The sequence below is a fragment of the Salvelinus namaycush genome, unplaced genomic scaffold (assembly GCF_016432855.1).
Source record: "Salvelinus namaycush isolate Seneca unplaced genomic scaffold, SaNama_1.0 Scaffold507, whole genome shotgun sequence".
NCBI classification, from domain to species: Eukaryota; Metazoa; Chordata; class Actinopteri; order Salmoniformes; family Salmonidae; genus Salvelinus; species Salvelinus namaycush.
The window spans coordinates 5,001-28,031 of NW_024061206.1; the positions used below are offsets into that span (position 1 = coordinate 5,001).

At 41.8% G+C, this 23,031-nt stretch overlaps 1 protein-coding gene across 1 annotated transcript in view; it reads left to right on the forward strand.

Annotated features, from left to right (window-relative positions):
- The window catches only part of LOC120041687 (collagen alpha-1(XI) chain-like), a 26,942-nt gene extending 4,716 nt beyond the window's left edge, over window positions 1-22,226 (forward strand). The window contains exons 5-21 of the mRNA XM_038986551.1: window positions 87-194; window positions 615-668; window positions 1,654-1,707; window positions 1,882-1,935; window positions 4,307-4,360; window positions 6,140-6,247; window positions 6,951-7,004; window positions 7,202-7,255; window positions 16,157-16,264; window positions 16,440-16,493; window positions 16,756-16,791; window positions 16,896-16,949; window positions 17,084-17,354; window positions 18,309-18,421; window positions 18,896-18,964; window positions 19,896-20,129; window positions 22,080-22,226. Of these exons, the coding sequence (XP_038842479.1) occupies window positions 87-194; window positions 615-668; window positions 1,654-1,707; window positions 1,882-1,935; window positions 4,307-4,360; window positions 6,140-6,247; window positions 6,951-7,004; window positions 7,202-7,255; window positions 16,157-16,264; window positions 16,440-16,493; window positions 16,756-16,791; window positions 16,896-16,949; window positions 17,084-17,354; window positions 18,309-18,421; window positions 18,896-18,964; window positions 19,896-20,129; window positions 22,080-22,226 (1,626 nt within the window). The remainder of the gene's footprint in view (window positions 1-86; window positions 195-614; window positions 669-1,653; window positions 1,708-1,881; window positions 1,936-4,306; window positions 4,361-6,139; window positions 6,248-6,950; window positions 7,005-7,201; window positions 7,256-16,156; window positions 16,265-16,439; window positions 16,494-16,755; window positions 16,792-16,895; window positions 16,950-17,083; window positions 17,355-18,308; window positions 18,422-18,895; window positions 18,965-19,895; window positions 20,130-22,079) is intronic.
- Window positions 22,227-23,031: the final 805 nt, after the last annotated feature.

Genomic DNA, 23,031 nt, shown 5'->3' on the forward strand with positions numbered 1-23,031 from the left:
TGGAGAGGTGGCGCTTTGCTATGGATTGAAAAGCTGGTCTACTACAAGCAGATCGACGTGCTGTAATTGGTCACATGTCTCTCCAGGGCCCCAGAGGAGAGACAGGGGAGAAGGGAGAGTCAGGACCTCCTGGAGCTGCTGGACCTGCAGGGGCCCGCGGACCCGGAGGAGACGACGGCCCCAAGGGCAACCCTGTGAGTCACGTCACATATAACCAAACTTTATTCATTCCACTCTTAGAAAAAAAAGGTGCTTTCTAGAACCTTAAAGAGTACTTTGGCTGTCCCCATAGGAGTACCCTTTGAAAAACCCTTTTTGCTTCCAGGTAGAACCATTTTGCTTCCAGGTAGAACCATTTTGGGTTCCATGTAGAACCCTTTCCAGAGAGGGTTCTACATTGAACCAAAAAGGGTTCTTCCTACCCATGGTTGTGAAACTAACTAGTGCTGTTGTTTTAGTGTCATTCATTGTATGATTCCAGCTAAAACAGATGTTGTATTCCCTCTCTCTCTCTCTCTCTCTCTCCCTCTCCCTCTCTCTCTCTCTCTCTCTCTCTCTCTCTCTCTCCCTCTCCCTCTCCCTCTCCCTCTCTCTGTATGTCTGTCTGTCTGTAGGGTCCCGTTGGCTTCCCTGGAGACCCTGGTCCCCCTGGAGAGCCTGGAGTTGGTGTAAGTACTACGGGGATATATCAAGGGAATGTCATGAAGCATCACAGGAGGGAAGCTAGGCAGAGATCTCTTAGGTAGTATTAGTTGAATTCATTGAAGTGTAAGAGTAGATTATGATCGATGCTAGTAGCTAGTACTGTACTGTGCCAGGTAGTACTGTAGCTAGTACTGTACTGTGCCAGGTAGTACTGTAGCTAGTACTGTACTGTGAAAGGTAGTACTGTAGCTAGTACTGTACTGTGCCAGGTAGTACTGTAGCTAGTACTGTACTGTGAAAGGTAGTACTGTAGCTAGTACTGGACTGTGCCAGGTAGTACTGTAGCTAGTACTGTACTGTGCCAGGTAGTACTGTAGCTAGTACTGTACTGTGCCAGGTAGTACTGTAGCTAGTACTGGACTGTGCCAGGTAGTACTGTAGCTAGTACTGTACTGTGCCAGGTAGTACTGTAGCTAGTACTGTACTGTGAAAGGTAGTACTGTAGCTAGTACTGTACTGTGCCAGGTAGTACTGTAGCTAGTACTGTACTGTGAAAGGTAGTACTGTAGCTAGTACTGGACTGTGCCAGGTAGTACTGTAGCTAGTACTGTACTGTGCCAGGTAGTACTGTAGCTAGTACTGTACTGTGCCAGGTAGTACTGTAGCTCGTACTGTACTGTGCCAGGTAGTAATGTAGCTCGTACTGTACTGCGCCAAGTAGTACAGTAGCTAGTACTGTACTGTGAAAGGTAGTACTGTAGCTCGTACTGTACTGCGCCAAGTAGTACTGTAGCTCGTACTGTACTGTGAAAGGTAGTACTGTAGCTAGTACTGTACTATGAAAGGTAGTACTGTAATGTGCCAGGTAGTACTGTAGCTCGTACTGTACTGCGCCAAGTAGTACTGTAGCTAGTACTGTACTGCGAAAGGTAGTACTGTAGCTCGTACTGTTATATCAGGTTAGAAAGTGATAGTATCCTGACTTGTCTTTCTGTTGTATCTCCTCAGGGATTGGATGGCTTGGCTGGAGACAAGGGAGATGACGGAGAGGCCGGTCAGCCTGTAGGTTCACTGTTGTTGTTGTTGATGTTGTTGTTGATGTTGTTGTTGATGGTGTTGCTGTTGATGTTGATGATGCTGTTGTTGTTGTTGATGTTGTTGATGTTGTTGTTGTTGTTGATGTCGGCGGCAGTGTCGTCATTGTTATTCTAACTGGTCTTTTGTGTGTTGTTTCAGGGTCCATCTGGCCCTTCTGGAGAAGCTGGGTCACCAGGGCCCCCCGGCAAGAGGGTGAGTGTCCCCGACACGGTTCCAACTTGGGTCTCATGCACACCACAAACCTGTGTTAGCCCTCTGAGCTAAAGCCTAAGCATTCACTCACAGAGCTAACACAAGGTCACAGGTTTCAGGCACTCGTCACCATCCAAAATGAATAGCCGTCGCTGAATTGAAATATTAGATACAATGCATTACAATACAGATCTGATTTCCACTTGTTGAATGAACAAGTCTCTGGACAAGCCAGCGTTCAGAGATGGTTGAAGAATAGATTAGTTTTAGAATAGACTATTGACCTGTTTTAGTTTGATTGACAGTGACGTGAAATGAATAAACACTAAAGTTAAGATATCAAGATGTCATTTCTGCTTCTGCCATCTCCTACTGCTCGCTGTCCGCGTGAGATTAGGGATGCATCGCAAAGGGCACACTATTCCCTATTTAGTGCACTACTTTTGACCAGAGCCCATAAGTAGTACACTATGCAGGGGATAGGAGGCCATTTGGGACGCATCCCAGTGTGTTTCTTACCAACGTAACACTTTTTACAACCTGGCCCGTCTACAGCCATCACCTTTAATGGAGAGCAGTAAAAGGCTATAAACCACTACACCGATGCTGTCAAATAATGACGGGTTGTTAGTGCATGGTGCCAACAATATGAGGGTTTCCCAAATGGAACCCTATTCCCTGTGTAGTGCACTACTTTTGACCAGAGCCCTATGGAACCCTATTCCCTACGTAGTGCACTACTTTTGACCAGAGCACAATGACACACCATTCCCTATGTAGTGCACTACTTTTGACCAGAGCCCTATGGCACCCTATTCCCTACGTAGTGTACTACTTCTGACCAGAGCCCTATGGCACCCTATTCCCTACGTAGTGTACTACTTCTGACCAGAGCCCTATGGCACCCTATTCCCTACGTAGTGAACTACTTTTGACCAGGGCCCCATAGGTAGTCCACCGTATAGTGGATAGGATGATATTTGGGACGCAGTTCCCTTTCACTTTTCTTTTAAATGTAAAGTTCAGTTTATATCAAAGTCAATTGGAACATACACTGGTGTTAGTGTGAAAGGATGTGACTACAAATCAAATATCAATATCAATATCAAATCAAAGTGGTTCTGCATTTAGTGTAAAGGGTTTCCTTCACTCGTAATGATTTATGATGATGGCTCACAGACAAAGTGCCAGGTACTAAATATGTATGGTGTAAAACGCATTACAATGCCACCGACGTACAGTCCCAATATGTTGATGCACTATGATATATATTCTATAGAAGCTATATTAAACTCAGCTTGTTGAAGTCGGAAGTTTACATAGACTTAGGTTGGAGTCATTAAATCTCGTGTATCAACCACTCTACAAATGTCATGTTAACAAACTATAGTTTTGGCAAGTCGGTTAGGACATCTACTTTGTGCACGACACAAGTAATTTTTCCAACAATTGTTTACAGACAGATTATTTCACTTATAATTCATTGTATCACAATTCCAGTGGGTCAGAAGTTTACATACACTAAGTCGACTGTGCCTTTAAACAGCTTGGAAAATTCCAGAAAATTATGTCATGGCTTTAGAAGCAATTGGAGGTGTACCTGTGGATGTATTTCAAGGCCTACCTTCAAATTCAGTGCCTCTTTGCTTCACATCATGGGAAAATCAAAAGAAATCAGCCATAGCGTTAGCCAGAGCATTAGCCATACCGTTAGCCAGAGCATTAGCCATACCGTTAGCCAGAGCATTAGCCATAGCATTAGCCAGAGCATTAGCCATAGCGTTAGCCAGAGCATTAGCCATAGCTTTAAAGGCCCCAAAGTGTGTTCATTCTGTTCATTCTCAGGCCATTCTAGAAATGTCACCCGTTAATCATATGTCCAATGGGAAGTTATGTGCTTGATTAGCCATTTATATGTTGAAGTAAGGGATTTTGAGGGATCTTCTGTGTAGATTTATATCAATTAGATATAGGTCTGTAGGTCATTGAAGCACACTGAAGCTCAGCTGAGTTATAACACACACATTGATGCCCATAACCCATATCAGGGTTTAGATAGTTTCCTTCATTCGTTTATGGTCACTGATGCTAAACCACAACCTGCTTCTAAGGCAGTTATTCAGATCCTTTAGCTACACTAGCAGTAGACTATAGGCCAATTTACTGTAGCTTTGTCCCTATTTGACCTGCTGTACGCTGGGAATCTGCTTCTAGTCAAGGTTATTAACCTTGTCGAGCAGTTATCATGAATAGTTATTAAGTCTATTAAAAAGGTATACTAAACCATTTAGACTGTTTTAACCATCTATGATTAAAATAAGTTGTAAACTGTATACCAAGCTGACGAGTGGGGACTTTCTTTCCTCCTCAGGGACCCATTGGACCAGCCGGTACTGAGGGAAGACAAGGAGAGAAGGGATCTAAGGTAAGACACACACACGCACACATTTCCATTCAAACAGAAGTGTAGGATTAGAGTTGATGTGATGGAGACAGGCGAAAGCCTCTCAGAACTTCCTGGTCTGTCAAAGCTGGCTTCTAATTGGTTGTCACACCGGTTTAATCCTCCAACCCCTTCATCCGATCTGACGGTAAATCCATGGATCTCCAAACCTCCGTGTCTGCTCTCATGGCTGATGGATGACATCTGGTGACTGAGTTTAGGCTCTGTGTGATTGTTGTAATTCCCAAAAGCTTTTGAAAGGTGTTCTCTTTTGAGGGTGAATAGGACCTAATACTTTTTTATTTCACCTTTATTTAACCAGGTAGGCCAGTTGACAACAAGTTCACATTTACAACTGCGACCCGGCCAGGATAAAGCAAAGCAGTGCGACACACACAACAACACAGAGTTACACATTGGAATAAACAAACATACAGTCAATAACATAATAGAAATAAATCTATATACAGTGTGTGCAAATGAGGTAAGATTAGGGAGGTAAGGCAAAAAAATAGGCCGTAGTGGGGAAGTAATTTCAAATCAGCAATTAAACACTGGAGTGATAGATGTGCATAAGATGAATGTGCAAGTAGAGATACTGGGGTGCAAAGGAGAAGAAATACTGATAGAATCCTCCTGAGAACTTCAGTTCTCATGACCGTTTTAAGCCAGTTTCATGTTTTTTGATGTTAGCTATGTAGTCAATTATATTCAACTGTAGTTAACAGCATTCAACTGTTTTTTATTTTATTTTTTATTTAACTAAGCAAGTCAGTTAAGAACAAATTCTTATTTACAATGACGGCCTACCAAAATGCAAAAGAAAAAACACATCACGACGAGAGAGACAACACGACATAAAGAGAGACCTAAGACAACATTATGGTAGCAACATGACAACAACATGGTAGCAACACAACATGGTAGCAGCACAAAACATGGTACAAATATTATTGGGCACAGACAACAGCACAAAGGGCAAGAATGTAGAGACAACAATACATCACGCGAAGCAGCCACAACTGTCAGTAAGAGTGTCCATGTTTGAGTCTTTGAATGAAGAGATGTACAGTTTGAGTGTTTTCTGCAGTTCATTCCAGTCGCTAGCTGCAGCGAACTGAAAGTCAACTGTAGTCAAATGAATTCAACTATATTCCACTATATTCAACTGTATTCAACAGTTTTCCCCACTTCATAAGTCTACATTATAGATATATCTGTATTCTATACCTGTAAGCTGATTTTAAAGTGGCTTATTTCTCTGGTTCCTCAGGCTATATAACGTATCTCTGGAAGGGAGTCATGCTCAATTTATTTGAATGTTGCTACTGTGTGGCTTCTCGATGAGGCCGAAGGTATTGAGACAGTGTATTATAGGGTGAGGCTGGAGGCAGTGGTATTGAATGTTGTGATTGTGTATTATAGGGTGAGGCTAGAGGTAGTTGTATTGAATGTTGTGATTGTGTATTATAGGGTGAGGCTGGAGGTAGTGGTATTGAATGTTGTGATTGTGTATTATAGGGTGAGGCTGGAGGCAGTGGTATTGAATGTTGTGATTGTGTATTATAGGGTGAGGCTGGAGGTAGTTGTATTGAATGTTGTGATTGTGTATTATAGGGTGAGGCTGGAGCTAGTGGTATTGAATGTTGTGATTGTGTATTATAGGGTGAGGCTGGAGCTAGTGGTATTGAATGTTGTGATTGTGTATTATAGGGTGAGGCTGGAGGCAGTGGTATTGAATGTTGTGATTGTGTATTGCAGGGTGAGGCTGGAGCCGAAGGGCCTGATGGTCAGACTGGACCTGTCGGACCCCAGGGGCCCTCTGGTAAACCCGGACCCGATGGCCTGCGTGGAATCCCCGGCCCTGTTGTGAGTTAACTAGCTATATACTTTAGCTACACGTTACACTATCACTGTTGTAACTAGCTAGATTACAGACTGATCCGTTTGCTATACATTATCTGTACATTATCAAGGTTAAATAATGTGATGGACGAGGTGATACATTATGAAGGTTAAATGATCATGATAATGTAATATATTTGGTTATGGATAATGTAATATATATGGTTATGGATAATGTAATGGATATGGTTATGGATAGTGTAATGGATATAGTTATGGATAATGTAATATATATGGTTATGGATAGTGTAATATATATGGTTTTGGATAATGTAATGGATATGGTTATGGATAATGTAATGGATATGGTTATGGATAATGTAATATATATGGTTATGGATAGTGTAATATATATGGTTTTGGATAATGTAATATGTATGGTTATGGATAATGTAATGGATATGGATAATGTAATGGATATAGTTATGGATAATGTAATGTATATAGTTATGGATAATGTAATGGATATGGTTATGGATAATGTAATGGATATGGTTATGGATAATGATATGGATATGGTTATGGATAATGTAATGGATATAGTTATGGATAATGTAATGGATATGGTTATGGATAATGTAATATATTTGGTTATGGATAATGTAATGGATATAGTAATGGATATGGTATTGGATAATTTAATGGATGATTTGATACATATTCTAAGGGTGAACAAGGACTTCCGGGTGCTTCTGGAATGGACGGACCCCCTGGACCTATGGTAAGAGATAATATCTCATATATTTCAATATTTCATATCCTATTTTCTTGGGGCAATTATAATGCCATGATACACTGGCAATTTTTTCAGGCAACAATTGTTCTAAAATGTGACAGTGTGTGTGAACAGTAAGTAAAAGGCCCTTAGATGTATTGTCTTTGACAAACTGATTCCTGAGAGGGGTTTTCTCTTTACAGGGACCCCCTGGTCTCGCTGGTTTGAAAGGAACTGCTGGGGGTAAGGGAGAAAAGGTATGACTGTAACACTCTTATTTTATAGAGCAGAGAATGTTCTCTCTCTCCCATATGTGTATGTGTATGTGTATGTGCGTGTGTCTCTCTCTCTCTCTCTCTCTCTCTCTCTCTCTCTCTCTCTCTCTCTCTCTCTCTCTCTCTCTCTCTCTCTCTCTCTCTCTCTCTCTCTCTCTCTCTGTCTCTCTCTCTCTCTATCTCTCTCTCTCTCTCTCTCTCTCTCTCTCTCATCTACATCCCCCTCTGTCTATTTCTCTATTTCAAAGTCAACTCTGTATTTGTGATTTAATGTGGTAATTAAATATGTATAAGACATATAATATAAGCTGTTTAATGATCATTGGTTTGTAGCCAGCATGCAGCAGTATAGCCCAGTAGGGACAGAAGGCTAGCTAGAACTCTAGCTCAGGCAGCAGATACCAGAGATAGACCACCACTGTTATATACAACACCAGCTATAAACACACACATGTACACACACACACACACACACACACACACACACACACACACACACACACACACACACACACACACACACACACACACACACACACACACACACACACACACACACACACACACACAAAGACCAGGTACCAGAGACAGACCACCACTGTTAAATATGACAACACTATAAACAGACTAATAATTTACCTTGGTGTTTTGACCCCCGTTGTTACGTCCGTCGTTGAATTAATGAGACCAAAGCGCAGCGTGGAAAGTGTCCATGATATTTTAATAATGAAACACCGACAAAACAACAGAATATAAATGAACGTAAAGTTGTGCAGGGCTAGACAGCCACTGTGCAAAAATAAGATCCCACAAACTCAGGTGGAAAAAAGGCTGCCTAAGTATGATTCCCAATCAGAGACAACGATAGACAGCTGCCTCTGATTGGGAACCATATCCGGCCAACAAAGAAATAGAAAACTAGAATGCCCATCCAAATCACACCCTGACCTAACCAAAAAGAGAAATAAACAGGCTCTCTAAGGTCAGGGCGTGACACCCGTAACAAAGACAGTGTTTTGACCCCTGTATCAAAGACAATGTTTTGACCCTCGTAACTAAGACAGTGTTTTGACCCCCGTAACTAAGACAGTGTTTTGACCCCCGTATCAAAGACAGTGTTTTGACCCCCGTAACAAAGACAATGTTTTGACCCCCGTAACTAAGACAGTGTTTTGACCCCCGTAACAAAGACAATGTTTTGACCCCCGTATCAAAGACAGTGTTTTGACCCCTGTAACTAAGACAGTGTTTTGACCCCTGTAACTAAGACAGTGTTTTGACCCCTGTAACTAAGACAATGTTTTGACCCCCGTATCAAAGACAGTGTTTTGACCCCCGTATCAAAGACAATGTTTTGACCCCCGTATCAAAGACAGTGTTTTGACCCCTGTAACTAAGACAGTGTTTTGACCCCTGTAACTAAGACAATGTTTTGACCCCCGTATCAAAGACAGTGTTTTGACCCCTGTAACTAAGACAGTGTTTTGACCCCCGTAACTAAGACAGTGTTTTGACCCCTGTAACTAAGACAGTGTTTTGACCCCCGTAACAAAGACAATGTTTTGACCCCCGTAACTAAGACAGTGTTTTGACCCCTGTAACTAAGACAATGTTTTGACCCCCGTATCAAAGACAGTGTTTTGACCCCTGTAACTAAGACAGTGTTTTGACCCCTGTAACTAAGACAGTGTTTTCGTTGATAAACTATATATTGATAACCAGTTGTTCAGAGACACAAAGACTACTCCATGGTTATTTTAAAAATTACAAAGTTCTCATAGACGAGGGAAATAAACACAATTCAAGCCCGGTTACTGATTGTAACAATACAATAAAAAATATAGCTTTTCTATAAATCTTCACATATAACTAATTGAACACACAAGCACTAATTCAACATAGTGAAGATAAAAACTAAGTAAACAGAAGGCACAGTATGTGTGGATGGTATGGTTTGTGTTTATTTTTTATTTTATTTGTTATGTTTGGAAAGTTGAGTGAGTGAGTAATGAAATGGTTGCATATCCCAGAGCCAATGTATTGCTGTGAGCCGGGTATGAGAGGGCTTTCAATGTTGTTCAGATGATGGATATACCTTTATAATGAATTATACGTCTTATTTATTTATTGTCCTATCATGGAGAACTACATTTTTTATTTATTTTTTTATAAATTATATCTAATTATTTATTATCCTATTTTAATGGTACGGTCCATGGCACTATACCCTAGACACCCACCTGAATGACCCAGATACTAAGGAGAAGTCCCTAACTGTTTTATGTGCCCGCTGTAAGCGGTCTGTATGCAGCTAAAATGAGGTCAGAGACCAAGAGCAGCACTGCCCCCTCAAGATTCTGAGCCTGCTTGGCAGGGTTGGTCCTGCAAAGCCAAAGCCCCATAAAGGGAGAGCATAATATACAAGGAAATTCTCAAAGCTGCTAATGAGAACCTTGACGACCTTGTACCTAGCCGGTGGGGATTCCGGTGGGGTGCCCCCACCCAGGCAGTGGCAGTGCTGGCAACACTAGCTGCAGTAACCCATGGGGAGGGGGTCACACTCGGACATTCAGAGAGGGGGTATATTATTGTGGCCCTGGCGGCACAAAATCAAAGTCGGACTGCATGGAGATGCGTGGGGACATGGTCATGACGGGTGGCCGTATTGTGGGTGTTTCAGGAATAAGGTGTACATTTGACCTCCATTATCTAGGATATGACAATGGTAAATAAATCTCTCAATTTTTGCTAATTTTTTGTGCGGTCTTGCAGGCCTTCTCATGCAGCTGCAACTGCAAGTGCATTTGTAAATCATGACCCATCTTGAGTTGGGCTCTGGGATGGTGCAATTGTTGAGAAAGTGAGCTTATGGTTGTGTGGGGGTAAGGGCTGAGTGTGTGTGGGTGTATGTGTGTATCCCACAACTGTTGCGAAGGAAGAAGTAAAAGATGTTAGGGACAATAGAGGATGATCCACAGATATATATAATACAAATCGAGGTGAGGGCAATGGAAATGCATATGGTAATTGATCTTCTTCAATTCGGTAAATGGCACTGTATGCTCTTTTCAAAGAATGGATCCCAGTCGGTTCAGGGCTATGGGATACAGGGGGTCGAGGGTGGTCTACCGGGCATTGGGATGACAAGCCATCTCGAGATGAGGCCTTTTAGCGGGTGGAATAGTAGGGACCAATTGGAGGTTTACTTAGTAGAAATGCAAATATCATGGTACAACTATATAGACACTCAATCATTATGTTACTTTTTAATAGTACGTTTACAAAAATATATTCTGATTAAAAGAATGAAAGGTGTGTCTCATTATGGTAAGTGGTGAAATAAGTATAGCCAGTTACAATTGTAATGGCTTAGCAGATAATAAGAAAAGACGATCAGTATTTACCTGGCTAAAAGAGAAGGATTATAATATCTATTGTTTACAGGAAACCCATTCAACAGTTTTAGATGAAGTTTTGTGGAAAAAGAACTGGGGGGGCAAAATATATTTCTCCCATGGGCAAAGAAATTCAAAAGGGGTGATGGTTTTAATTAACAATAATTTTGATCCAAATGTGCAAATTGTCCAAACAGATCCTCAAGGTAGATGGATTATTTTAAATATGTTATTGGACAATAAACAAATATGGCTTGTTAACCTATACGGTCCGAATAATGATGATCCAAGCTTCTTTGAAAATATATATAAGAATTTATCAACTCTACAAGCAACACTAGACTCTATTATTATAGTGGGAGATTTTAATACGGTCTTAAATACCTCTATAGACCGGAAAGGAATTCACACTACAAACTATCACCCTCAGGCACTTAAGGAAATCATGAATGTCATGGATATATTGGAATTAGTGGATATATGGAGACTTAAATACCCTGATTTAGTGAGATATACATGGCGGAGGCTGAATCAAGCTAGTCGTCTTGACTACTTTCTTATACCGTTCTCTCTGGCACCAAAAGTTAAAAAAGTGTTGATAGGGGACAGAATGCGGTCGGATCATCACATAATTGGCATATATATTTCTCTTACAGAATTTCCACGTGGGCGAGGATATTGGAAATTTAATCAAAGTCTACTAGATGATAAATTGTTTAGAACTAGGACAGAAGATTTTATAACTGACTTTTTCAGACATAACATAGGTACAGCAGATCCCCTTATTGTATGGGACACTTTTAAGTGTGCCTTTAGAGGCCATGCAATTCAGTACTCATCTATAAAACAAAGGGAATTTAGATCAAAAGAGTCCATATTAACAAAGGAAATTGAAGGACTAACAGTACAGTTAGATAGCAATAAAAACGGTACCATAGAGGCACAGAATAAGTTAGAGGAAAAACAAAAAGAAATGGAGGAACTTATTCAAGAAAGATCCAGTGTAATATATTATAAAAATAAAGCGAACTGGATGGAATATGGGGAAAAATGCACCAAATTCTTTTTCAATCTTCAATATAGAAATGCTACCAAAAAAAATGTATTAAAACTTGTTACAAATGATGGAGTCACGCATGATTCACCAAATGATATTTTGAAAGAGGAAGTAAAGTACTTTAAGAATATGTTTTCGTTTCAGGCTCCTCCATCTCCACTAACTGAAACTAATTGTATGGATTTTTTTCCTATTAATAATGTAAAATTAACATCTGTACAGAAAGACTCATGTGAAGGCCAAATTACAGAGGAGGAACTGCTTGATGCAATTGGGGCCTTTAAGGATGGGAAAACTCCAGGGCTGGATGGCATACCAGTGGAAGTATACAAAACTTTTTTTGATATACTCAAAGGACCATTATTAGCTTGTTTTAACCACTCCTATATAAATGGTAGATTATCAGACACGCAACAAGAAGGTCTGATATCGTTATTACTGAAACAGGACCCAAGTGGTATATATAAAGATCCAGTCCAATTAAAAAATTGGAGACCTCTTACACTTCAGTGTTGTGATGCAAAAATCCTAGCAAAATGCTTGGCGCATAGAATAAAAAAAGTTTTGTCAGATATTATTCATCCTAATCAGACAGGTTTTTTACATGGACGATACATTGGAGATAATATAAGGCAAGTACTGGAAACAATAGAACACTATGAAATATCGGGGACACCAGGTCTGGTTTTCATAGCTGATTTTGAAAAGGCTTTTGATAAAGTACGACTGGAGTTTATATATAAATGCCTAGAATATTTCAATTTTGGGGAATCTCTTATAAAATGGGTTAAAATTATGTATAGTAACCCTAGGTGTAAAATAGTAAATAATGGCTACATCTCAGAAAGTTTTAAACTATCTAGAGGAGTAAAACAAGGTTGTCCACTATCGGCATATCTATTTATTATTGCCATCGAAATGTTAGCTGTTAAAATTAGATCAAACATTAATATTAATGGATTAGAAATCCGTGGCTTAAAAACTAAGGTGTCATTGTACGCTGATGATTCATGTTTTCTTTTAAAACCACAACTAGAGTCTCTCCACGGCCTCATAGAGGATCTAGATACCTTTGCTATCCTCTCTGGATTAAAACCAAATTATGATAAATGTACCATATTACGTATTGGATCACTAAAAAATACACATTTTATATTGCCATGTAGTTTACCAATTAAATGGTCTGACGGAGATGTGGACATACTCGGTATAAAAATCCCAAAAGAAAGAAATGATCTCACTCCAATAAATTTTTATAGAAAGTTAGCAAAAATAGATAAGATCTTGCTACCATGGAAAGGAAAATACTTGTCTATTTGTGGAAAAATCACCCTGATTAACTCTTTAGTCATATCACAGTTTACCTATTTGCTTATGGTTTTGCCTACACCTAGTGACCTGCTTTTTAAATTATATGAACAAAAAATATTCCATTTTATTTGGAACGGCAAGCCAGATAAAATTAAAAGGGCCTATTTATATAACGAATATGAATTCGGAGGGCAGAAATTATTAAATATTAAAGCATTAGACCTCTCACTAAAGGCATCAGTCATACAAAAGTTATACTTAAATCCAAACTGGTTCTCTAGTAAATTGGTACGAATGTCTCATCCTATGTTCAAGAAGGGCCTTTTTCCCTTTATTCAGATTACACCTGCTCACTTTCGGTTGTTTGAAAAGGAAATAATCTCCAAAATATCCTTATTTTTTAAACAAGCCTTAGAAAGTTGGTTGCAATTTCAGTTTAATCCACCTGAAAGGACGGAACAAATAGTACAACAAATATTGTGGTTAAATTCAAATATAGTAATTGATAAAAAAACTGTATTTATCGAAGAAATGTTTAAAAAAGGTATAATTTTTGTGAATGATATCATAAATAGGACTGGTGGAGTTATGTCACACATGCAGCTAACACAGACATATGGAAATGTCTGCTCTACCCAAAATTACAACCAATTAATTGCAGCATTACCACAAAAATGGAAGAGGCAAGTAGAAGGGGAAAAAAGTAAGGAACTTGTATGTCGGCCCTGTATTAAAGAACATAAATGGTTAAAGAAAAGTGTGATAAATAAAAACATATACCAATTTCATTTAAGGACCAAAAAACTGACAGCTGTGCCATATAAATTGCAAAATAGTTGGGAAGAGATTTTCGATGTACCCATTCCATGGCACATGGTTTATGAATTGATACGCAAAACAACGCCGGATTCAAAACTTCGAATTTTTCAATTTAAATTACTGTATAAAATTCTTGCAACTAATAGAATGTTATATATATGGGGTATACAATCTTCCCAGCTCTGCAGATTCTGTTGTGAGGAGGCAGAGTCATTAGATCATTTATTTTGGTATTGTCCATATGTAGCTCGTTTTTGGTCACAGGTCCAGGAATGGCTGAAGAATTGCAACATTTGCCTAGAACTAACGCTACAGATAGCAATACTGGGGGATTTGAAAAGCCATAGTCAATCAATCAATAATATAATAATTATTTTAGCAAAAATGTTTATTTTTAATTTACAATCTGTAGAAGCTATGAGAATAGGAAGGTTCAAATCTTTTGTGAAGCATCACAGCACAGTTGAAAAATATATGGCAAATAAAAATCCGAAATGGATGATGTTGGAAGATAGATGGGAAGGGTTGAGTGGAACTGAAGGGTGGGACTAATAACAAGATAAACAATGTAGGGCATACGGGATCTGTGAAATTTGTATAGGTGCGGAGCTTTTGTGAAATAGCACAGTTACAAGTGGAAATAAAATTGGATGGACAACAGAAATAGAGGAAGGACTAAGAACAAACAAGAGAGAACTATTATAAAGTAGTCTGTGTCTGTAAAATAGGTATAAGATGTATAAATTGAAGGTAAAAGCAGAAGTGTTTATTAGTTTACTCCAATTGGGGGAGCGGTGGTAGGGTTGCGGGGAATAATAATAAAGGTATATTCTTTAAAAAAGTATGTATGTCTATATAGGTATGTGTATGTATATATGTATATATGTATGCATGCGTGTATGGATATATATATTTACCCCAAAAAATATGGGGGATTGGAAATGATGCAGACAATTACATTGGAAGCAACATTCTTTCCGCAATATTAAGCTGATCCACCCCAAAAAAAAAAAAAAAAAAAAAAAAAAAAAAAAAGACAGTGTTTTGACCCCCGTATCAAAGACAGTGTTTTGACCCCCGTATCAAAGACAGTGTTTTGACCCCTGTAACTAAGACAGTGTTTTGACCCCCGTATCAAAGACAGTGTTTTGACCCCGTAACAAAGACAGTGTTTTGACCCCCGTATCAAAGACAGTGTTTTGACCCCTGTAACTAAGACAGTGTTTTGACCCCCGTATCAAAGACAGTGTTTTGACCCCCGTAACAAAGACAGTGTTTTGACCCCCGTAACAAAGACAGTGTTTTGACCCCCGCAGACAACGACAGTGTTTTGACCCCCCGAACAAAGACAGTGTTTTGACCCCCGTAACAAAGACAGTGTTTTGACCCCCGTAACAAAGACAGTGTTTTGACCCCCGCAGACAGAGACAGTGTTTTGACCCCCGTAACAAAGACAGTGTTTTGACCCCCGCAGACAGAGACAGTGTTTTGACCCCCGTAACAAAGACAGTGTTTTGACCCCCGCAGACAGAGACAGTGTTTTGACCCCCGGAGACCAAGACAGTGTTTTGACCCCCATAACAAAGACAGTGTTTTGACCCCCGCAGACAAGGCCTAGAATAGTTGTTCCTTTGTTTCCTTCATAAACATTCTAATGATGTTGCCAGGTCGATACTTTAATCAACATAATTTTACTTGCCATAACTTTAACAACAGCTGGTTATAGCAAAGTTTCATGTCAACAAAAAGTCCAAGTTCATTTATGATATTTTGTTGACTGACAACCAAAAATTAAGGGTGGTTCTCAGTCACACACAAAAAACATACAGTATTTCAGAAATGCATTTTTTAAAATTACTTTAATGTATTTTTTCTTGCTTGATGGATCACTACACTGAGTGGACAAAGCATTAGGAACACCTTCCTAATATTGAGTTGCACCCCCTTTTGCCCTCAGAATAGCCTCAATTTGTAGGGGCATGGACTCTACAAGGTGTCGAAAGCGTTCCACAGGGATGCTCACCCACGTGGACTCCAATGCTTCCCAAAGTTGTGTCCAGTTGGCTGGATGTCCTTCGGGTGGTGGACCTTTCTTGATACACACGGGAAACTGTTGAGCGTGGGAAAAAACTAGCAGAGTTGCGGTTCATCGACGCAAACCGGTGCGCCTGGCACCTACTACCATACCCCGTTCAAAGGCACTTCAATATCTCTCTCACCCTCTCTCCTTCCGTCTCCCTCCCTTTCTTCCTCTCTCTCTCTCTCCATCCGTCCCTCTCTCTCACACTCTCTGTCCTCCAGGGTCACCCAGGTCTGATTGGTCTGATTGGGCCGCCTGGTGAGTTCGGAGAGAAGGGAGACAGAGGCCTGCCTGGACCACAAGGAACTGGTGGAGGCAAGGGAGACACTGTATGTGACTGATATGTTTACTACTCATTTATTTAATAGTTACTAGTTTATTTACTAATGTATAAGATTTCTTTAAACCATCTGTAAACGGCTTATAAACCATTTATAAAGTGTTTTGGTTGATGCTACTGTGAAGTGTCGTCTCATTGGTTCCTGCTGTATTGTGTCTCTATAGGGTGTTGGTGGTTCTGCTGGTCCTCTTGGTCCTCCTGGACCTCCTGGTATTCCTGTAAGTTAATCAGGAAATCATCTCCTCGTCAGCATACCTCTTCAGCAAAATTGTTCAGCAAATTTCTATCAAATGTCTATACGATTTCTTCATCAAATGTTCAATACATCATTAAACAAGTAGCACTATTGTTATAGTGTTATCGTTCACGTTGTGTCTCTCGTTAAAACATCTTCTCATATCAAAACATCTTCCATGTCTACCATTTCATCATGTTCCTAGTCTTATCGTTCAACTTTGTGTCTCTGTTTTCTTGATTTAGGGACCTGTGGGCTCTAAGGGGTCCAAGGGATCATCAGTAAGTTCCGTTCATTAGATGACTAACCGAAGACACTAACATCTCATATATGACTGGTGTGATAACTTCCATGTGTAATGCTGTGTCCTGTGTTTGCTTTTTAGGGTGGAGCTGGCCAGAAAGGAGACACTGGTATGATCGGACCACCCGGAGCTCCTGTAAGTCAACATTTTCTCTCAAAGAAAGAGCTCATGATCTCATGATTATCCATTTTGATTGACCTTTTTCCTGTCTCTGATTGGCCGTTTCCCTGACCCCTTGCCCTCTAACTTTTAACCTCTCTTCCAACCAGGGTCCTCCTGGTGACATCATCCAGCCGCTGCCCATCCAGCAGGCGAGCAGGAAGAACAGACGGCAGGCGGAGGACGACGGCGTGCAGAGCGACGCGGCGGGAGGCATGGCGGACTACGGCACGGAGGCAACAGAAGACATGGAGGACGTGTTCGGTTCCCTGAATAACTTGAAGCAGGACATCGAGAGGATGAAGTTCCCCATGGGAACCCAGGACAACCCTGCCAGGACCTGTAACGACCTGCACCTCAGCCAGCCTGACTTCCCTAACGGTGGGTGCAATCAATCAAACAGACTGCATTGTCCTCAGAGGGAACTTTGGTTTCCAGGTAAAACACAGAGTTATTAACAGTACATGCAAAGGACAGACTGAGTTACAAAAACATCACCATCATCATCATACAGCAACTTCAGGAGCTGGTTAGCAATGAAGTGAGAGAGAGCAGCTGCTAGAAGGAGCCCCCACACACAGCAAATAGACATTGCATATTAAATATTCATTAACAAGTGCAACATTGACTTGGCCAAAGGTCTATGTGACTGAAATGTTGCAGTAAAGTAGGAACGTTTTTTTTTAAATCACAAAGAGTAGTGATTTACATTGTTGTTTCCTGGTGACGTACTGTGTGTGCTGGTTTCAACTCAATCTGAGCATCTCATTACAATCTGAGCATCTCATTACAATCTGAGCATCTCATTACAATCTGAGCAACTCATTACAATCTGAGCATCTCATTACAATCTGAGCATCTCATTACAATCTGAGCATCTCATTACAATCTGAGCATCTCATTACAATCTGAACATCTCATTACAATCTGAGCAACTCATTACAATCTGAGCATCTCATTACAATCTGAGCATCTCATTACAATCTGAGCATCTCATTACAATCTGAGCATCTCATTACAATCTGAGCATCTCATTACAATCTGAGCATCTCGTTATAATCTGAGCATCTCATTATAATCTGAGCATCTCATTATAATCTCAGCATCTCATTATAATCTGAGCATCTCATTATAATCTGAGCATCTCATTACAATCTGAGCAACTCATTATAATCTGAGCATTTCATTACAATCTGAACATCTCATTACAATCTGAACATCTCATTACAATCTGAATGATTTCTGTTTTACAGTACTATGAGGGACATTGTTTAATAACCTTGCCATAGGGCCCCGGTACATCATGTTAATGATTGTGTGTTTTGTGATGTTCAGGTGAGTACTGGATTGATCCTAACCAGGGCTGTACTGGAGACTCCTTCAAGGTCTACTGTAACTTCACCGCTGGAGGAGAGACCTGTATCTACCCTGACAAGAAGTCCGCTGGCGTACGTTTCCATTGGTCATTTCTGGAAAATAATGTCTGTAATGTCTGTAATGCCAATAGATACACTCTTAGAAAAATGGGTTCCAAACGGGTTCTTTGGCTGTCCCCATAGGAGAACCCTTTTTGGTTCCAGTTAAAACCCGTTTGGTTCCATGTAGAACCCTATGTAGAAAGGAACCCAAAAAGGGTTCTCCTATGGGGACAGCCGATGAACCATTTAAGGTTCTAGATAGCTCCTTTTTCTCTAAGAGTGTACAGAAATGATGTACCAATAGTAAATCCCTGAAGGGGCAGAACAACAGATTTTTACCTTTTCAGCTCGAGGATTTACAGAATACTAGCCCAATGCTCTAACCACTAGGCTACCTACCACCCCAACAGTGAACCTGCCACACTTATAACAGTAAACATGTTGTTTTCTTAACCTGGTAACCTGTTCATTCATTAATGGTGTTGTGTTTGTTCTGTGTAACAGGTCAGAATATCGAACTGGCCGAAAGAGGCTCCTGGATCATGGTTCAGTGAATTCAAACGTGGAAAAATAGTAAGAAGATGAAAATATCCAACTCTCAAAACAGTTGTACATGATCAAGATTGAGATGTACAATAGACATGTTAGACTCAGGGGAAGATAACCTACAGTGAGACTAAATGTATCATCTCCATAACCCTCTCTACACCTCCTCCCTCCCTCCCTCCCTCCCTCTCTACACCTCCTCCCTCCTTCTCTACACCTCCTCCCTCCCTCCCTCCCTCCCTCTCTACACCTCCTCCCTCCCTCCCTCCCTCTCTACACCTCATCCCTCCTTCTCTACACCTCCTCCCTCCCTCCCTCCCTCTCTACACCTCCTCCCTCCTTCTCTACACCTCCTCCCTCCCTCCCTCCCTCTCTACACCTCCTCCCTCCTTCTCTACACCTCCTCCCTCCCTCTCTACACCTCCTCCCTCCTTCTCTACACCTCCTCCCCATCCCTCCCTCCCCCTCTCCCCCCACCCTCCCTCCCTCCCTCCCTCCCTCCCTTCCTCCCTCCCTCCCTCTCTACACCTCCTCCCTCCCTCCCTCTCTACACCTCCTCCCTCCCTCCCTCCCTCTCTACACCTCCTCCCTCCTTCTCTACACCTCCTCCCTCCCTCCCTCCCTCCCTCTCTACACACCTCCTCCCTCCTTCTCTACACCTCCTCCCTCCCTCTCTACACCTCCTCCCTCCTTCTCTACACCTCCTCCCTCCCTCCCTCCCTCCCTCCCTCTCTACACCTCCTCCCTCCTTCTCTACACCTCCTCCCCATCCCTCCCTCCCCCTCCCTCCCTCCCCCTCTCCCCCCCCCCTCCCTCCCTCCCTCTCTACACCTCCTCCCTCCTTCTCTACACCTCCTCCCTCCCTCCCTCCCTCCCTCTCTACACCTCCTCCCTCCTTCTCTACACCTCCTCCCCATCCCTCCCTCCCCCTCCCTCCCTCCCTCCCTCCTTCTCCCAGTTGAACTATGTGGACATGGAGGAGAACACCATCCAGACAGTCCAGATGACCTTCCTGAAGCTGCTCAGCTCGTCAGCCCGTCAGAATTTCAGCTACATCTGCCACCAGTCTGTAGCCTGGTACGATGCCAAGGCAGACGGCTACGACAAGGCTCTCCGCTTCCTGGGCTCCAACGACGAGGAGATGTCCTACGATAACAACCCCTTCATCAAGGCCCTGTCGGACGGATGCTCGGTATGTATTGGTTCCATTGGAGATTCCATTAGGTCCATTAGAGATTCCATTAGTTCCATTGAGATTCCAGTAGTTCCATTGGAGATTTCATTGGTTCCATTAGAGATTCCATTGGTTCCATTGGAGATTCCATTGAGATTCCATTCGTTCCATTGAAGATTCCATTGGTTCCATTGGAGATTCCATTAGTTCCATTGAAGATTCCATTCGTTTCATTAGAGATACCATTAGCTCCATTGAGATTCCATTAGCTCCATTGAGATTCCATTAGTTCCATTGAGATTCCATTAGTTCCATTGAGATTCCATTAGTTCCATTGAGATTCCATTAGTTCCATTGAGATTCCATTAGTTCCATTGAGATTCCATTAGTTCAATTGAGATTCCATTAGTTCCATTGAGATTCCATTAGTTCCATTGAGATTCCATTAGCTCCATTGAGATTCCATTAGTTCAATTGAGATTCCATTAGCTCCATTGAGATTCCATTAGCTCCATTGAGATTCCATTAGCTCCATTGAGATTCCATTAGCTCCATTGAGATTCCATTAGCTCCATTGAGATTTCATTAGTTCCATTGGAGATTCCAATAGTTCCATTGGAGATTCCATTACTTCCATTGGAGATTCCATTGGTTCCATTGGATATTCCATTGGTTCCATTAGAGATTCCATTGGTTTTATTAGAGATTCCATTAGTTCCATTAGAGATTCCATTAGTTCCATTAAAGATTCCATTAGTTCCATTGGAGATTCCATTAGTTCCATTGGAGATTTCATTGGTTCCATTAGAGATGTCATTGGTTCCATTAGAGATTCCCTTGGTTCCATTAGAGATTCCATTGGTTCCATTGGAGATTCCATTGAGATTCCATTGGAGATTCCATTTGTTCCATTGAGATTCCATGAGTTCCATTGAGATTCCATTAGTTCCATTGAGATTCCATGCGTTCCATTGAGATTCCATTACTTCCATCGGAGATTTAATTGGTTCCGATGAAATTTTCATTAGTTCCATTGAGATTCCAGTAGTTCCATTGGAGATTCCAGTAGTTCCATTGGAGATTCCAGTAGTTCCATTGGAGATTCCAGTAGTTCCATTGGAGATTCCATTGGTTCCATTGGAGAATCCATTAGTTCCATTGGAGATTCCATTAGTTCCATTGGAGATTCCATTGGAGATTCCATTGGAGATTCCATTGGTTCCATTAGAGATTCCTTTGGTTCCATTAGAGATTCCATTGGTTCCATTGGAGATTCCATTGGAAATTCCATTAGTTCCATTGAAGATTACATTGGTTCCATTGGAGATTCCATTAGTTCCATTGAAGATTCCATTAGTTTCATTAGAGATTCCATTAGTTCCATTTGAGATTCCATTGGTTCCATTAGAGATTCCATTGGTTCCATTGGAGATTCCATTGGTTCCATTGGATATTCCATTGGTTCCATTAGAGATTCCATTGGTTCCATTGAGATTCCATGAGTTCCATCGGAGATTTCATTGGTTCCATTAGAGGTTCCATTGGAGATTCCATTGGTTCCATTGGAGATTCCATTGGTTCCATTGGAGATTCCATTGGTTCCATTAGAGGTTCCATTGGTTCCATTAGAGATTCCATTGGTTCCATTAGAGGTTCCATTGAGATTCCATTAGTTCCATTGAAGATTCCATTGGTTCCATTAGAGGTTCCATTGGAGATTCCATTGGTTCCATTGGAGATTCCATTGGTTCCATTAGAGGTTCCATTGGAGATGCCATTGGTTCCATTGGAGATGCCATTGGTTCCATTGGAGATTCCATTGGTTCAAATTAGAGGTTCCTTTGGTTCCATTGGAGATTGCTAATTGGTCATCATATGGTAGTTACTGGTAGATATTGATTGATCTTAGGATCTGAATTTGACACCACAATAACTCCATCCCTCCCCCTCTCTCCCTCCCCTCTCCAGTTGAAGTCGGGCTACTCCAAGACGGTGATGGAGATCAACACTCCTCGCGTCGACCAAGTGCCCATCATCGACGTCATGTTTAATGACTTTGGCGACCCCAGCCAGCGGTTCGGGTTCGAGGTGGGCCCCGTCTGCTTCATGGGCTAGGACCTTACCACCCCCTGAACCCTAACCGCCCCCCCTCCCACCCCCGAACCAGCTGAAGGACAGTGTTAGAGGGCGTTCTGTTCTATGCCTTGTACTGCTGACTGAGTACCTGACATCCATCAATCACCCTGTTCTCTCCTAGACCCGACCTGGCCTTGTCTCAGGTGCTCTAAACAAAACCTGTGTTTTATATCATTGATATGATCAGACCACCAGCATCAGACCACCAGCATCAGTCCACCAGCACGCTGCCCTCCCCCATTGAACAACAGCCCCACCCCCCTGCCCTACCCACTATAGAACAACAGCCCCCCCCCTCTGCCCTACCCACTATAGAACAACAGGCCCCCCCCTCTGCCCTACCCCCTACAGAACAACATGCCCCCCTCTGCCCTACCCCCTACAGAACAACATGCCCCCCTCTGCCCTACCCCGTATAGAACAACATGCCCCCCCCCCCTCTGCCCTACCCCGTATAGAACAACATGCCCCCCTCTGCCCTACCCCGTATAGAACAACATGCCCCCCTCTGCCCTAACCCCTACAGAACAACATGCCCCCCTCTGCCCTACCCCCTACAGAACAACATGCCCCCCTCTGCCCTACCCCGTATAGAACAACATGCCCCCCCCCCCCTCTGCCCTACCCCGTATAGAACAACATGCCCCCCTCTGCCCTACCCCGTATAGAACAACATTCCCCCCCCCCTCTGCCCTACCCCCTATAGAACAACATGCCCCCCTCTGCCCTACCCCGTATAGAACAACATGCCCCCCCCCCTCTGCCCTACCCCGTATAGAACAAC